Source organism: Amia ocellicauda, chromosome 3 (genome assembly GCF_036373705.1).
Source record: "Amia ocellicauda isolate fAmiCal2 chromosome 3, fAmiCal2.hap1, whole genome shotgun sequence".
Taxonomy (NCBI): Eukaryota; Metazoa; Chordata; class Actinopteri; order Amiiformes; family Amiidae; genus Amia; species Amia ocellicauda.
The window spans coordinates 29,167,712-29,185,577 of NC_089852.1; the positions used below are offsets into that span (position 1 = coordinate 29,167,712).

The window sequence follows — 17,866 nt, forward strand, 5'->3', positions numbered from 1 at the left end:
AGACTAACTTACCATTAGTGACTTTCAATATTGGGAAGAATCGCCAAGTCTTTTTTTTTTTTTTAAAACACACATACAAGAAAAATGCAAAAAACGCTTTTATTCACTTGATCAGAAAGTAAATAAACAGAATAGAACCAATAAGCAGACAACTGAACAGTCTTCAGTGCACCAGGGGTCCCTGGGAGTTGGCAGATGCAGCACTGTCTTCCTTCCTGCTCCTCAACCCTCACCAGGAGACCTCTGGCCACACACTGGACATTTCATCTGGATTACAAATGGAGGAACATGGTTATAATCAAGAATACACTCTCGCACACAGTCCTAACTGCACTGATGTACATCAACTAGCCATTATGTTACAGAATTTCTAGTAAAACGTAGCCAGTCATGAAATCCAATGCATATGATGACTTGGAAATTGTAACCAATTACACGCGTCTCTTAATATTGCCTGACCCGGTCAAATTTTGGTTTTGCAGATATAATCTGCAAGTCAGTTTGTTTATTATGAACTGGCAAAGGTCAACCAAAAGTGAAGTGTCCTTGAACGGAGAACCTATCCTAGGTTCAAATGAGACACTGCCATTGTTTGCAGCATCTTGTTCTGCCCTTAATGAGCAGAGCTTTCAAAACATGCATCGGGAGACCAGCACGCACTGGATAGTTCACCAGACGAGGGGAGTTTCGAGAGTTTTATTCAACTTTAGCACCACTCCGACTTAGAGGGGTTGAAGATGGTAAAATGTTGGTACTGCTTTATGAGCCTTAGGATCCAGTCCAGTCATTTCAAGTCACTGGTTGTTTAACCCCTCTGGAAGTTTGATGGTCTCTTCACCATGTTTAAAGGCCAAAACTAATGTGTATCTACAGAAACCCTCATGAAATCCACAAGAACCAAGCAAAACATTCTGGCATTTGTGGATGTTTGTCTGATTTGTACTCAATTTACATTTTGCAGGTTTGAAAGAGCCACAGAGCTCAAACCAAACTTGCACTTTTCTTCAGTGTTGCTTTGACTGGGATTAGATCTAGAACAGCAAGTGGCTTTGTGCGCCTCCTAGTAGAAACTGCTTGTAGAGGCATTTAAAATGACTGAATGTCACAGATTATTTTATCATGTACAAAATAATCAAGCTAAGCATTTTGATTGCTTAAGCAAAGTGCCCATACCCATTTACCAACTAAGAAAACCCAAAACCTGGTGAGATTGTCAATCTTACAAGAAAAAAAAAAAAAAAAAAGCCTTTTCTTGTTTAGTTGTTACAGAATCACCCTTGTTATGTCATTTAGCTCATATGACAAGTTACTGGATGTTGTTGAAATGTTCTCGTTTCAACCTCATCACAAATTCAACGACACCAACAGTGAAAGTTCAATACAACATGAAAAATGTTTCTCGTTTAGTTTCCATGGTTTGACTCTGACCTGCACTAAGGAGCTGCTCTCAGATGTCCGTCCACAGCTCTCTCCTCTCGGTGGAAAGGGCTCCCACTGAGCCGCAGCACTGGGAGCAGGAGTGGGGCTCCAGGCTGGGGAAGGACACAGAGCCACAGGCGGAGGGCTTAACAGGATCGGAGGGTGCACCCAGGGCGTCAGTTAACACAGTGGAGCCCAGCATCAGACCGAGTTCAATGACACCAATCACCAACCTGGGGATATTATAGAAGCGTCTGTACTCTGGCCACTGAACGTCCTGTACATGGGCTGTCTGACCTGGGGCTTGAGGGACACCGTATCCGCTGCCCAGAGGAAGGGGCTCGTGGTGGGAATGACAACAGAGAAACCATTACAGCAAGCAGAGCTGCATCCCCAGCCTCCTGGCTCCCACACTCCCCTCTCACCCGCACCTTAGAGACATTCAGACACTTTGATAAACAAGTGCATTCACAGCAGAGACTGGACATCTGCAGCCGCCAGTGTGGAAGTGCTTCAGGCGGATAAATGTACCTTAAATATCACCAGGAAACTCACGAGGGAGATGGACTTCCTAGGCACATGTACAAGAGTGAACTCACATGGGAGAGATACCGTACTGCTGCACCCGTCACATGTACAACCACAGGCAACAGTCAGGTGCAACATCTGTATTTAGCTTCCACTGCAAATGAATGATGAAAGTTGCCATCACACACACAGCAAGCCCCGCTGCTCAAACGGCCTGCACACCGGGCAGAGGGGTAGGTGCTTTGCAAATGCCTGATGGCCATAAATGCACACTATTCGACATTCATAACCTCGTTCGGATTAGATTGTATGCATGGTGCAGTGTGGGGGAGCGGCTGACAATGTGTGATCCTGCTGTATTGGAAAGGGATGCGCCACACTAACAAAACAGGTCTGAGACACTGAGAACAAGGCTAATGAAAGGATGGCGTTAACTCTGTGCAGCTCCACTCCAGCACACAGTCCTCAGTGGGAAACACTGTTAGAAGCATGTGTCGTACAACCGCCAACAGCAACCCAACATAGAAGATGTGCCAAAAGGGTGGCCAGGCCTCAGCACACATGAGGAGCTCAGCAGTGGGGAAATTGTGGCCAGATATCGTCTCAGCCGAGCCATGCTGGATTACTTGCATCACATGCTGTATAAAGAGCTGGACAGACGGGACCCACAGCACGGATGTCCAGGGAGACTAGACGGCTGCCGATACAAGTGGTGTTCTCAGTTGGGTCCAGGTAACGTTAGTACTGTATGGATCAGTTTGCATTAGTACGTGTACAACATGCTTTCGATGTGTTGGTGCCATTGGATACAACCGAGCGCTTTCCATATGCACTACATACACGCACGCTGCATTGTAATACACATACACAGAAAAACATTGCGATTAAGTGTTGCTACCATAGGGTGTCCAACGTTAGTGTCTAGCGGTGCTACGGCAGTGGTTAAGTATAAAAATTTGTATGCAAGACAATACACAATGCATGTATACACACACCTAGGCCTTGCCAAGCAGATTCCATGCCACCCTGCACCACATGGATGGAGAGCGGCCAGAAAAGCAGCAGTCACCTGCTCCTCGGGACGCAGTGGCAACTCACAGGTGTCATCCCCCAGGGTTGCTGCTCCTGGCAGAGAATGGTGCGGTACTCCTTGGTTTGGAGGCCACTATAGCAATGCAATTCTGAAAGCACAACACAGAACATCAGTGCACACACATGCAACAGCCTATGCCTTCATCATTCAATGGATCAACCCCAGAATACAGAGCTAGTAATTAACATTCAAAAGCCTAGACCGGATAATGAAATGTTTAGTGTGGCAATAAGCATTGACATACATATTCCCAGTCCCACACATGCACATCAGCGTCCAACATGCAACATCCACCCAGCAGAGGATTTAGAGGGGGGTGTACATGTCACAAAATTAATTGTATTAAATAAATTCAAGTCCAATAACCTTCTTGTGGGCCACTGTGTATGTGTAAGGTTGTGCAGCTGCAGTTTTTAATGTGAGTGGTCCAACAGGATGCATTTGTGTCATCTCCTCTGCTGTCACACGGAGGACAGCCTGTCTGGTTAACGGTACCTTTTGCGATTCTGCATCCTCCCTTGGCTGCTGTGAGCAGTTTCTATACAAGTGTGCAGGTGTTTTTTTTGAGGCACAGGACAAAGTGCTATATTCCAATAACGTCACATACTTTGCACCATGCTTGAATCTTTTTGTGCTAAAATCACATTTTGCAAGGCACACATTGAGAGAGAATTGAGTGATGTTTGAAAATCACACCCTATATCTGCAGCAACCAGTGTGGAAGAGCTTCAGTCAGAAAGCGTACCTTAAATGTCACCAGGAAACTCACAAAAGGAGACAATACCAATGTCCAACACCAACCGAACCAACACAGGAGAGAGACTGTACTGCTGCACCCGTCACCTGTACAATGAGAGCCAACGTCAGTCCAGGACAGGTGCAACATTTTTATTTAGTTTCCACTGCAATAGAATAATGAAAGCTCTGATGGACTTAACAGCGTGGATTTCCAACCTGGAGACGGAACGAGAAACAAGCAGGACGGTCAGCCGACCAACTGCGGATTCTTTCCGTCACTCAAATCTGTAAAAGAATGGATGGTACAGGAAGTAATCTTACAGATCTCAGTGGAGGGACCGAGGCCGGCTTCAAGTGAGACTCCCGCTGTGCACTTACCCCCCCCCCGCCGAAGAGAAGCAAAACTCAGTGAAGACCGTAGTCAGGACTCCAAAGGGGGGGGAATAAATTGTAAAATGACAAAGAGGTTCTCCAAAAATTATCTAGACTCCGAAGAGCAGGTGAGCACACTTCAACTTTTAGTACGCACGCACACACTGGCAAATTAAAAAAAAAAAAAAAAAAAAGATAACTGGGAGCTGGAGGAGGAGACTTTTCACAGACTGCAGGGGCGGGTCTTCCTCCTGCCAGCAAGGCCCCTATTGGGCAGCTGTGGTACATGTGCTCTGGCAGGCAGAAGGCTCTTCACATTCGGTAATGGCTGTCTTTCGATTGGAAAGGAAACGCTCTCTCCATGTATGTTACCTTTTACTCCCCTGCATTGCTTGTGTGGTGGGTGTAGTTTAGGTCCAGGTGGCTCAGGGGCCGAGTCCTCATTCAGTGCCCCCTAGGGTAACCCTTATTCAGTCCAGACTATTCCAAGGACCAGGTGCAGACTCACTCCCAGCAGCGTTATATCCTGCCTCATATACAAAGAAAGTTTCAAAACAGCGAGAAAGGAAAAGCAAAGACACCAGTTACATTTCCAGACCTGCCAACCCAGGACTTTTTTTTGTTTTTTAAGTAGCACATCAGCAGCATAAGCTAAAGACACTAAAATGAGCATATGCACAATATTCCTCAACCTGTCCACCAGAAAATACATTATGCATATACTTCGAATAACAACTGCTTTATTACTTTGTTTTTACTTTAACCTGGTATCAGGATAGTGCTCCCTGATAGGCTCTCAATATAAAGTGCAAGTAAATTATTAATAAATAGAAAGAGCCTATGTAGCGCTACCTGAAAACACAAACATATGCAGCTCATTGCAGTTTACTTTCGCTGTCAATACAAAAAGATGTAAGTGAACAGTAGCAGTCCATGAATACATAAAATAAGCGCACTTTTGTTCTAGCTAACATTTTTATCCCGTGCCAGGCACTTCTGACTATTTCACGAATGTAATTTGGCTCTAGACAAATATAAAAAACAGCCCCAGAGCTCAATTCTGCGGTAATGACGGGATGTTGTGTGCAGTATTCTCCTGCTCCGTATACGCGTGTACTTACGGTATATTAGGTCTGCTGCGATCTTGCGCAGTGCTGTTTTGAGGCAGAGTCACTGTGCGGAGCGAGTAATGTGCAAAATAGTGTGCAATATTCATCTCTTGTCGCTTTAACAGTTGCTTGTAAATAAGATGTCGGCTCTCCATAAGCGGTTAATAAGCGTTTGCGGTTCACTGGAATGGTCGCTTGGTTTGCAGTAGACGCTCCCGCTTCAACATGCGTGTCCACGTACGCGCCATCGACGCACGCCGGTCTCGGACCCAGTTAGGCCGCAACCTCGGGGCAGGACAGCGCCCGAAATCCGCTCTGCATCGCCGCGATTCGCCAGATTCACTGCAAGAGCTTAAGTGCGTCATAATGCATACAAATGTAGGTTTCATGTCACGTAAGAAACAGGCATTCAGCCAAGGCCGCTAGTGCTGGACTCGCACCCGGCAGCGCGGCGCGGCCTGCTGAGCGAGAGGCCGGGGTCTCGCCTCCAGCCCGGAGAGGGACGTGCGATATTGCCGATCTTCAATATTTCGAGCCTGGACCGGCTCTACTCAATGTTTTATTAAGTCTGGCTAATAACGGCTAGTTTGCAGACCTGCAGCCCTCTTTTTGTTCATTTCGGCGTTACAATGCGTACTGTGATTTCAAAATACGTACAGCTTGGCAGGTCTACATTTCAGACGCCATTTTGTGAACCGTGCTCAGCTACAGCGGCCAGTTTTCTCTCCAGAGCAAAACACCTCAGTCATCCAACTTCTAGCGCGCCATGCCCACTTCGACGCAGATATTAATAATAATAATAATAATAATAATAATAATAATAATAATAATAACCTCAGTAATCAAATGTTACTCACGAGCGAAGCTGCCCTCAGGCCTGGCGTGGCCGGCAAAGTAAAGGACAGGTAGAGAAAGGAGGAAGAGGACAAGAACAAGGATGCACGACACTGATGGAAAATGTAGGGAAACAGACGTAAAGACAATGACAGCGCAGCGGGAAACAACGGCACGAAGCCGCGGGAAAAGAGGCGCAGCGGCGCCCGCAGCCCCTCATATACCCCGTATGGAGGCGGGACTAAAGCGCAAACGGCGCCAATAAGCCGAGAGCGCTGCCACTCAACCTGCTCATTACAACAATTTACTATTTTAGTTATCTTTCAGTTTAATTTATCCTTATACAATTACAGCATAACCATGCGTCTGATTTACTACTCAAACAAGTTAAATTACAGCAATCACTCCAACAAGCCACTTGTGTTTTATGATCGATAATCTGTTATTCACATCCACATTGTTTCATCGCATCCATCCTCGATTAATATCCAAAAATAATCATCTTTCAACACAGATATGCAATAACGACAGTTTATATAGTGATTTGCTGACTATATTGTACAAAGGTGTTTTCTCTTAGGCAGGCAATCTTTCTTTCCTGCCATTTCACATAATTGTCACAACTTGACTGTTTTCTCCTTGACTCACTTTCCAAACATCGATCAGAACAGTGCAATTGCAATCAATATTTCTGATTGATCCGGCTATTAAGATTTAAATCTGACCTAAAAGAAATCATACAAATTCTGTTAAACCTAACAGCAACCTATTTTCCCGTGACGATCACCATTTTGCAATCTAAAGTCAATGCCAGTGTTGCCAGGTCCTCTCCTTAACGTCTTAACATCTCTCTGGTGGGCTTGGACAGTACACAGTTGAGTTCATTTGTCTCAAGCTGTATCTGATTCTCAGTATGACTTCTGCAGTTTCAACATGCATTTTGTTTCTTAGTTTTGTTTTAATGCAGTTGTGGTTTGACAAGGCTTGTCCTACTATTGCATTGGACAGTAAGAAGGGCAAGTGCCAGAGTGCTGATGTGCTCAACTCTTTTATTGCCACCTGAGTCGCAATCTTCTGAAACTTCTGCCCAGATTTCTTCACTTCCAGATGTGTGCAACCACTGTTTATTTGGAATCAGTTGCCATTAATTTACTGTAGCATCAAGATCAAGGCACAGTGCTTCAAATGCCAGTGCAAGCTCAGTGATATCTGGCCGTACCTGAGAAGTGGCCACATTTGGATGCGGTATTATTTTGTGTCAAGATATTGTCTGGTAGTCGTTATGTAATCTTAGTACAGAGACCTGCAAGGAATTCTTTGCAACATTCCTTTACTTCAGATAGCATGACATTATTTTCAGCATTCCCACATTCCAAGGTGAATTTGTATCCAAAATTGATAGCTGCTGTTGGCATAATACAATGTTTGAAATTGCAGTTTAACAGTTCATTCATTTTCACAGTTTGAAGCTGAGTTGGCACACCAAACCAGGTGAGTAAAGATATGTAAAGGTCAGTAGTTTAATTTGCTCAACATTATCACTTTGGAAGAATGTACTTACTCTGGTCACCATTTTAAGTATTCCCTTCAGAAACACCAGGTACATCTTACAAGTTTGCTCATTGTACATTTGGTAAAGCTGATCAGCTGTGTAGCATCTTTCCTTGCCTTTGTCCAGCATGAAGTGAAGCTTCAGGGTATCTCATTGATCTAAAATGACAGATATTGACTCATGTCTTGAAAGCCACCTAGTGTTAGCCAGTCGAACCAGTTTGATGCATCTTTCATTTCCTAGAACTTAAAACAGTTGACTGTATTCATGTTGCCTCTTGCTGCTATGAGCAAACCAGTTGTAAGATTTTCGAACCAAAAACTCCAGGGTTCTTGGAAGTATACTACAAGCTTTTTCTGCTGCTAGTTGGAGGGTCAAGAGATGGCAGCATTTCTGTCAGGTGATCAACAGAGGGAATAGAGATATGTTCTGCAAGGACAACCGCTATTTTTAATTCAGCATCTTTTAGACTGTCTGTTATTGCTGGCACCACAAAGGGTGACATGGACGGTGTTCTCGCTTCTCTGTTCAACTTAACGCACTTCTGGTGTTTAGCCGAGTCATCTTTTTGTGTGCTTTCAGAATGGCCTGACAGTACTTATATAGAGAGCTGAGATATTGTCTCCAAGAACCGGAGATATACATTCAGTAAGTAAACAAATACATTACTTCTTTCATGAGACGATTCATTAAAAAAACATAATGCAGAGGAATCACCGTTAATACAAAATAATGAAACATAGAGTAATTTAATGTGTTCAAACCACTGCACAGATTACATGTTGTACACAAATTAATAAGACATCATTTGATTTTATACCAAAGGGTGAAATAGGGTGATCTATAACATATGCACAGGACGTTGGAAATATAACATGACATTATAGTAATTATTTTCAAAAATAATGCATAATTAAACAAAAACTCAACAGTGCCTTTTCTCCTTGTGCCAGTACCTGACTTCATCCAATGGCTGCCTGCTCCTCCTTCCAGTGCAAGTTTTAACAGAGAAAAACATAAAGGGGTGTACCTGGGCAGTGACTGTCCCATTATAAATGAATGAAAGTTTACATACAATCTGTAAAATTGTCAATTTTTTACATGTTGACGACCTTCCTATTTTCACGTTATCCCAGCTGGTTCAGGTATACAAGGTTATTTGTAATAATAAAATATTGGTTTCTTTGTGGTCTAATATTATGTCATATCTATATAATGGAACCAATAATTGTTATGTTGATCTGTGATTGTTTAAAATTAACTACCAGAAAGATTATAAATGGTCCTTACCAGGTCTGTGAATCCAGCTGCTAGACTTCACTCAAATAGATAAAGCAAATGGATTTATACAAAGAAATGTGAAATGAAAGATAAAACCAAGCTCACTGAAGTGCCATGGCTCTAATCCAGTACTAAGCTGCTTTCACACTAGACAGTTAAACCTGGGACGAAAATCAAGTGCTTTTCACACTGTCATTTTCAACCCGAGACGAAACTCTGAAGTTGGGTGAACTCACCCTGCGAGAAGCCAGGACTGAGATTTCCAACCCGCGATGAAGCGCTCAGTGCTCAACCGGGGGTATGCAACAGGGTTATGCAAAAACAAACGTCAAGGGGCAAGGTTCATGCGTCTGTGTGCATTTGTAAATAACAATGGCAAGAGCGCTATGGTGTGAGAATGAAGTCCGGGAGTTGGTCATGCCAGCGACCGATGGATGGAACAAAACAATTTCAAAGTGTTCACACAACTGTCAGCTGCCACACACAGGGCCGGGTTCAATAGAAGTGCATCACAGGGCCGTGAGAAAATAAAAATCACAAAAAAAGGTTAAAAAGATTACAATAGTAATCAATTAGGGAATGATCAAAAAACCTGTCACTTTTCTCCCCGCCACTGTGTTTGACCTGGGTTGATAAGTAGTGTGAAACAGTTGCATCCAACCTCGGGGGCCAATCATAATCCTTGTATTGTAGCGTAAGGCAAATATGAATGCAAGCAGGGCTGAGCACAACCCGGGATTAGATGGTGTAGTGTGAAAACAGTTTAAGATGAAATGAAATCGATCAAACGGTGGTGTTTTATTAACCCATTGCCAGACAGACACAGTCAGCACAAACAGAAATCTGCAATCACTGAAAAATATATGTACACACACACACACACATTTATTTATATATATTAATAAACACATATATATGTGCAAATATATATGTATATAAAACATTTTTATTAAAAAAATTACAAAAGTAAAACAATAAGATTCCCATAATTAATAACCATACAACAGTGTACAATAAGTATATTATTAGTGCTTTAGAATTGAAATTTCAAGAATAGTAGTACCAAAACAAATTTAATGTACAAATATCAAATATACAAGTCTATGTTATTTCTCCCACTCTTCGTTCCATCCCTTGTTACCTCCCTCCAGATCTCCATGTTTTCAGAGGTTAAAGCAAGTGTAAAACAAGTAGTGCATGACTAGGTTTCTCTGTGGAGTTTACAAATGGCCAGTACAGGCTTGTATTCAATATCAAAATTCTCCATGGGTCCTGCCACATAAAACAAGTACCGCAGAATTTAGGAGGGTTTTCTACTTTTTCCCCATTACAATTGGCTAAGAACTTATTGTACCTGTATCATATATGACTGTCTTTTCTTGTACCATTCCACATCACATCGGACATGCACTTCAGTGTAGACGTAGACACCAGAGGCTCCAGTAATAATTTAAAGAGATGGATTTGGATGTTTCAAAGCTGACAATAATGTGTAGTAATAAGCAAGTCCAAATTTGAGCAAATTGAGTAATTTATGTAGTTTTGATGATAATGTATATTATAAAATAATTCCAAATCACTTGTTTGTGGAAATTAGATCGTTCAGCAAAATAAACTAATCTTCACCAACCTTATATAAATAAGGCCTGGGTCTAAAAATTCTTACTTGAAACACTATGATTTAAATTGATATAATTTCTTTAACTTTGCTTAAATAAATATAAGCATATATATATATATAACTATTATTATTGACAAATTTGACAAAATAAACCTAATAAATTGTTGCATCTCTGGCTCTAGTAGAAGTCACAAGGTGACTTCCTATGATGATTCTGATATTTTATTAAGTATTATTAAGTTTCAATAGCATCCAAAACAACAGATGCATCTGCCCTGCAATAGCAAATTTAGGAAAATTATGGACTCAACTTTGATTATTTGGGGATCTTACTAAGTAAGCAACATGATAAACAACCCTTTAAGTAATGGGACAGAAAACCATGTAAATCATTAAGCAAAGAGCACTTGACAAGTGCATACTGTTGCCTTGTGAATCCCAGTGAGGGGATGCAGTTCACACACAGGAACCTGCACCCCAGCAGATACACTTTCACAGATCAGTTACTACATTGTTCTGAAAGATACATTAAAACAAATAATGACTTACAGTAAATTGTGCTACAGGTCAATAATAAAGGAAGGAATCTGACTACTTTAAAACTTTACAGAGTAATTTTAGTGTTAACACACTTCTCCAAGCTTGTAAAATACAGATGCTGGTGAACCAATATTTACAAGAAATACAATGTGTAACCCTGCACAACTCTCAGGACATGACAAGGGGAGTCTGTAAATATCAAAACATATAAACAGACAACAGGTACAGTGTCAGAGAAAGCAGACAGGACCATGCAACATCCCCTACCTCCCTTCACCCCCACAATGTTTCTGCTCCACTTCTTCTTTGGTAGGATGAACTACAATATCACATTACCACACCAATAAACTGAACATAAATTCTATGGCTGAAGTCCCTAATCCCACAATCTGTCAATGAAGACTGTATTCACTTTAAGAAAGCTTATGTCAAACACTTTACACCATTAAATATGTAGAATGTTTTTCACAAATTTAGAGTCTAGTTACTTTCCCCTTCATTTTATACCTGACTTGATCTCCCTAGATCACTTCACCAGTTAATTCAAGTTAATGAGGGCTTTGGTCACTTTGGTCAGTTTCTTTTAATATTCTGTAATGAAAACAAAGGATTGATTGATCCTCAGAGACTACAGGAATAAGATGCTGTACCCAGCGATCCATACGTTTGTTTTGTTCAAATGTACGATGTGAGAAATGGCTGGTTATTTTACCATGCATATTGACCAGCATCAACTTGTTATCGGTATTAGAAACTGATCCGAATTTCATACTGAATTTGTCATGCCCCAAGCTTTTCAGTGACACCAAGTGGGAATGCAGTAATAAAATACAGATCTATTGTTCTTTTTTTAGAAAAAGAAGCACATTTAGATCAAGAATCATACACTGAGGTGCTTTCTCTGGATATCAGCACAGGCTGATACACAACAGCAACATGGCATCAACACACAGCACACTACCATACAGGGTCATCTAAGAGGGGGGAAAAGGCAGGAGAGGGATTGCCAGAGAGGATTTATGGAATTTACTAAGGGCAACCATAGCATCTGATGACTAATAACCTACATTATCATTTGGGATTAAAATTTTTGGCTGTTTGTTAATGCCCGCCAAAATTAAGTTTGGACTGTGGACTAAGTTACTCAACTCTTGCTGCAGAACATTTTACCACACCATACTTATAAAGCATGCCCTTTCCTTGCAAATCCCACCACCACTGTTTTAGAAAGGGGAATAACAGTCTGCCAATATTTCACCATGATATTTTCTTGTTAGAAAGAAAGCAGATGTGCATCTGTGTCAGTGTTTTATGAATGTTATCCAATGATAATGACCTGTGTAGAATCAACCCAACGACGTTATTGGTTCAGCTCAGACAGGATTGAGGTTCAGTAGTCTGGATCTTTTGATTCTCTGAGCTCACAGTAAAACCTGAAACAAAGCAGATATTTCCTGCTTGCTTGATAGTCCAGTCTTCCCAGTCCACAATGGAGGCCTTCCGTGGATCAGACTATACTGCATTTGGCCTCTCACAGTTTGAGTCTTCGTACCATAGCCGAGGTGACACTCTGGATGGGCACAGCTCTTATGCTGGATTGAAGCTGGAGTCTCTTGGCTCCCCCCAATACCCAAAGAGCAATGCCATTGTGTTCACGATGTCTTTCTTCCTTTCTGTCCCTGGGGTTTGTCAATTATAGAAGGCACATTACAATAGGAGAGCTGGCACATGAAGAAGAGATGTCCTAAAGCATCCTAGGCAGTGGTGTCACCTGCTTCCCTGGATAGAAAAAGTTAAAACCTGGGCAACATTGTGGCACACTGCTTTTACAACCACGGCTCCTTGCCATACAGGTCCAGCCTGTAAAATATGGCTTCTTTGACAGTTATGACAGTTCGGAGTTCACAGTCTCCCCAGCTACCCTCGTAGTGTCTGGGTCATGGATCATGCCCTAGTACTGTCAGGGCTCCCTCTGTCCACTCCAGGTCTCTGCCAGCCCCAGATACTCTGGGTTTTCAGCAGTTGGTGTTACAAAGCCATTGGCAAGTCGTGGTGGGCCCCCTTCCGCACAACCAGCCCACGGCTTACCACCCAGGTCCAAGTAATAGGGATTGTCGAAGGCAGGTGCTGGGCTACTCAGGGGCACCAGGTACTCGGGGTTCTCCACACTGTTGCCTGCTCCCAGCCCATTGGGAAAGTGCCGCCCTCCAGAGGCCTTGCGTGGGAGGGTGTTGGGCCGCTCCATCCCTCCACCGCCCTCCTGCACGTACACTGCCTGATTTATGTACTCTAGGAGAAGGAGAAAGGTCAGTGAGTGAATGGTACCCAGAAAATAAAGCTGGTTTACAGGCAAAACATGAATACAGAGTATGCTATGACTATGACCCTATGCATGACACCAAGACTATGACCATTTCTTTTGAACTGGGTCCACAGACAGATAAAGCCATGGACCCAGAGAATCAGTGTGCAGTGTGTCCCGGTTATACCAGCAGACACAGTTAATACCAACAGTGGGGTTCAGACTCAGCAGAAAGGGTTGGACTCGGTATTAAATGGTTGTTAGACTCACCGGGCCGTGTGGAAGTGCTTGGTATATGAGAATGCCCATCAGTTTCCAGATCGGAGGTGTTGCCAGGGCTGAGTGTGGGGTCCTCACAATACCGCAGGACACCACTGCCCAGGCTACAGGCCGCACCCCCTTCCCCATCCAGGAACACAGAATCCGACTGCCCCCCCGCCGAGCGCTGGGACACGCTGCGGACCAGGGAGGGGTACTGCCCTCCCCACACCCCTGCTGTACCCCCTTGTGAAGCCAGAGGAAGCGTTGGGTATTGACTCCTCCCCAGAGTACTGACTGATGGATATAGGCTCCGCCCACCTGTAGGACCCTCTCCATCCAACACCTGTTCTGTGCTCTGAGAAGATAATAAAGTTGCCTGTCAATCTACAAGAACTAATCAAACCTATTGAACTAAGCAAATATTGATGATTATTAACTTGATACATGTTTGTGGCTGTGGTGTATGGGTTTAACAGGGTTTTGTGGTGAATGAGAAGAGCATTTTAATTAAATTATTGAATTGTTAAATCTGTACATGTTACTTTGGCAATCTAAACATGCAATCAACTATTTATTCACAATTTATCCTGCTAGTCTTCCTGTTAATGTTCCTTTTTTAATTATATCTAGGGTATTTTCTCAACTTGTCTTTGTAAGTTGCATTTCAGTCCTTCCTCTATGTGGTTGCTGGTAGAAAGCAATTAAAATTATTAATTAGAGAAAGAACATCCATGGATGCTGAAAGACGTCTTTCTTCATATGGCAAATATTCAAATAACACCATCAGTCCATGAAGGAATACTGGGTTAGATTTTATTTGCTATATACTTTATAGCTGAAATGTCTTACTGCATTATCTATGTGTTTCTGTTGAACATTTTAAATGTATTGATGCTGTAAAACAGGAGTAATTGAGATAATTATGCTACCACAATGGGATGATGTATATGATTGCTCCATAAATGTCTTTAAGAGGGTGCTATAGCGGCTTCTTGGTGCTGGAGAAACACCCATAGGTGTGGTTTTGTGACTTTTGTAGCTCCAAGTAAAGATACAGGTAAAGGTTTAATAAATGCAGTGTTGTTCTTCTCCTTCCCTCCCTTCTCGTCTGCATCTCCTCTATTACTACTCTCTCCCTCACCCGATTTGAGTGGTGCCGTGTTGTCCCATTGCTCTGCTCCTCCGCCCTGAAGAAACCAGGCTGGGGCACGAGGTACTCTTCTGCATCAAGCAGCTCCCGCACGTCCCCTTCCTCAGCAAGAAGCATGCGAAAGAACTGGCTATCCACTGGGCTGGACAGGCTCATCTGTTCGTCGTTCTGAGATAGATCGAGATAAAGGGTTAGATCACATGTGCAGAAAAAAAATATAGAGCTGAGATAGCTGAAGGACTGCAGGACTTCCACACTCACTTGTATGACCACATATCTGGAAGGGTCCCTGGCCATGTTGCTGAACTCTGTCACCAGCTCTCTGAACTTGGGGCGACTCTCTGGGTCGATCATCCAGCCTGAGGGTCAGACATAAACGTATAAATCATGCTCTATCTGTCTACGTCTCCCTCTCTCTTTCTACTATTTAACCCCACAATTTCCATCTTTCACTCTTTCCAATTCTTCAGTCCTTTCCCTCTCTTATGACCCCTGCTCTCCTGGCTAGAAAATGTCTCTGTTTCTATCTGCACTCCCTTCTCCCTCATTCCTTATGCCCCTCTCCCTCCCTTGTTATTACACTTCTCCTGCCCATAATTGCCTCCTTACCTCTTTTCCTTGACCCTGTTGCGTTTACAATCTCTTCTCTCTCACTCTTCATCCTTCATTCTCCTCTGTCTTCAGATCCCTCTCACCCTCCCTTCCTCCTGGCCATTCCCAGTTCACCCAAATTCTCTGTCATCCACAGCTCTTCAACTTTGTCCTCTCTCTCTCTCTCTCTCTCTCTCTCTCTCTCACCCCAACCCAATATTTGCCTTGCATTCTCCCCCTCTCCTAGCAGTTCACAGTTGACTCCAATTCTCCAGTTACTCCTGTTTTTATCTTCTGATCTCCATATGTCCCCTGTCCTGTCCCTTTCTCCCACACTCACACTTGACCATGATCATGTAGACATCGATGGTGCAGTTGAGCGGCTGTGGAAGGCGCTCTCCCCCCTCCAGCAGTTCTGGGATCTCCCGGGCTGGGATCAGATCATAGGGCTTGGCGCCATATGTCATCAACTCCCACACTGTCACACCTGTAACAGACACACTGTCACTGACACACTACATAGGCTTGCCTTAGACATGTGGTGGCATTTCTCCAGTACAATTTCGCTTTATGTTGTGATGCAATGAATTGTGTTTGCCCCTTTCATATCCTGAATAGTTTTCTTTCGAGGCTGTGAATCCCTATAAAATGAGTTGTATTCACACTACAAACATTTAAAATGTACTCACTGTAATGAGTTTTTATTATAGTGTGGTTGTTGTGTGTATGAAAAACACATGTTAGTTTGTTAAATTAACTTGGATAAAAGCATCTGCTAAATAACTTATTGACAATGGTAGGTGTTGAAAGGTTTGTTGCATATAGCGTACCGTAGCTCCACACATCACTCTGGTGAGTGAACTTCCTGTGCAGAATAGACTCCAGAGCCATCCACTTAATGGGCACCTGAACAAAGGATATACATAATTTAAATATTGTGTGGAAAGTGTACATGTGACAATAATATCGCAAGCACAACACAAATCTGGCCTGTATGGTAGGGTGGCAAGAAGACCATTTCTCAAGAAAAACCACCTGAAACATTGATTGAGATTTTGTAGTCATGTGGTTAAACGTTCTGTGGTCTGACTAAACTAAAATGGAACTTTGCTGCCTACATGCAGAGAACACCATCTCTACTGTAAAGCATGGTAGTTCCAGCATTATGTTATGGGGATGCTTCTCATTGGCAGGATAGGAGGCATAATTAATAGAACAAAGAACAGAAAAGTCCTTGAGGAAAACCTGCAAGAAAACTGAAACTGGGACGGAAGTTCACCTTTCAGCATGACAACAACCCAAAGCACACTGCCACAACTACGTTGGAGTGGCCATGGAACAAAAGCTAGGTGTCCTCGGTTCAGTCAGAGACCCGACCTAAATCCAATTGAAAATTTGTGGTATGATGCAAAGATTGCTGTGCATCAACACTCCCCAAGGAACTTGACCGAGCTTGAACAGTTCTGTACAGACGAATGGTCAAATGTTGACAAATCTAGGTGTGCAAAGTTGGTAGAAACCTATCCCAACTGACTCACAGCTATAACTGCTGAAAAAAAATGGGCAGCACTGTGGAGTAGTGGTTAGGGCTCTGGACTCATAACTGGAAGGTTGTGGGGCAGTGCTGTTGTACCCTTGAGCAGGTACTTCACTTAGATTGCTCCAGTAAAATACCCAGCTGTATAAATGGGTACAAATGTAAGTCGCCCTGGATAAGAGCGTCAGCTAAATGACAAATAATGTAATGTAATGTAATGTGACTTAACTCAGGGGGGTGGAGATCTATCCAATTATGATACTTCAGTTTTGTATTTTTAATGTACATATTTTTTCACAATAAACATTGAAATAAATTATGAAAAAGATTCAATAAAAAAATGCAGTGCTGTGAATTGCTCACTTAATGAAGCCCCATGTTTTAGAGAACACAATAAATACACACAGCAAAACAGGTGGACTAGGGCCACACAGACAGACAGACAGACAGACAGACAGAGACACATAGGCTGGTAGACACCTTGCCGCCATCAGCATGGTACTCGGTCTCGTCAATGTCCAACAGGCGTGCCAGGCCGAAGTCCGTGATCTTGACGTGATTGGGATTCTTCACCAGCACATTCCTCGCAGCTAGGTCTCTGTGCACCAGTCGCACATCCTCCAGGTAACTCATACCCTGCCAACACGCACAGTCACCAAAGAAAGAGACAGAAGAGTGAAGGAGGGAGAAGCAGAAAAACATAAGTGGGAGATGAGAGAGAGATTGACAAAGTTGAAAGAAAAAACGAAGAGGCAATGAGAGATATTGTGAGAGAAAGAGACAAAAACACGACACATAAGAGCACCGTCCAAAATATAGAAAGAAAAAACTTTTGAATAAATAACTTATTTTAAGAAACCCAGAACTCCTACTCTTGGCTGCAGAACATCCTTTAATAATGATTAGGGCAGGATGAGGTTCAAGGCTAGGCAGGGGGG

At 42.9% G+C, this 17,866-nt stretch overlaps 1 protein-coding gene and 1 long non-coding RNA gene across 8 annotated transcripts in view; both read right to left on the minus strand.

Annotated features, from left to right (window-relative positions):
* Nucleotides 1–85: 85 nt before the first annotated feature.
* LOC136746428 (uncharacterized) lies at nt 86–8,134 on the minus strand. 7 transcript variants are annotated; one of them, XR_010816388.1, is made up of 9 exons: nt 6,117–8,134; nt 4,523–4,676; nt 3,995–4,063; nt 3,786–3,883; nt 2,943–3,128; nt 1,951–2,101; nt 1,653–1,850; nt 1,429–1,532; nt 86–267 (listed from the first exon to the last, which is right to left on the minus strand). It is a non-coding gene; the product is annotated as an uncharacterized LOC136746428 (long non-coding RNA). The 7 variants fall into 7 exon arrangements; XR_010816391.1 differs by having other exon boundaries at nt 1,653–2,101; nt 3,017–3,128; XR_010816387.1 differs by having other exon boundaries at nt 1,653–2,101.
* A 1,571-nt stretch (nt 8,135–9,705) lies between these two features.
* Nucleotides 9,706–17,866, minus strand: part of erbb2 (erb-b2 receptor tyrosine kinase 2) — a 37,797-nt gene continuing 29,636 nt past the window's right edge. Inside the window, exons 21-27 of the mRNA XM_066698918.1 lie at nt 17,409–17,564; nt 16,222–16,297; nt 15,732–15,878; nt 15,062–15,159; nt 14,792–14,968; nt 13,660–14,005; nt 9,706–13,376 (exon numbers count right to left, since the gene is read on the minus strand). Coding sequence (XP_066555015.1) covers nt 13,048–13,376; nt 13,660–14,005; nt 14,792–14,968; nt 15,062–15,159; nt 15,732–15,878; nt 16,222–16,297; nt 17,409–17,564 — 1,329 coding nt within the window. The 3' untranslated portion in view covers nt 9,706–13,047. The remainder of the gene's footprint in view (nt 13,377–13,659; nt 14,006–14,791; nt 14,969–15,061; nt 15,160–15,731; nt 15,879–16,221; nt 16,298–17,408; nt 17,565–17,866) is intronic.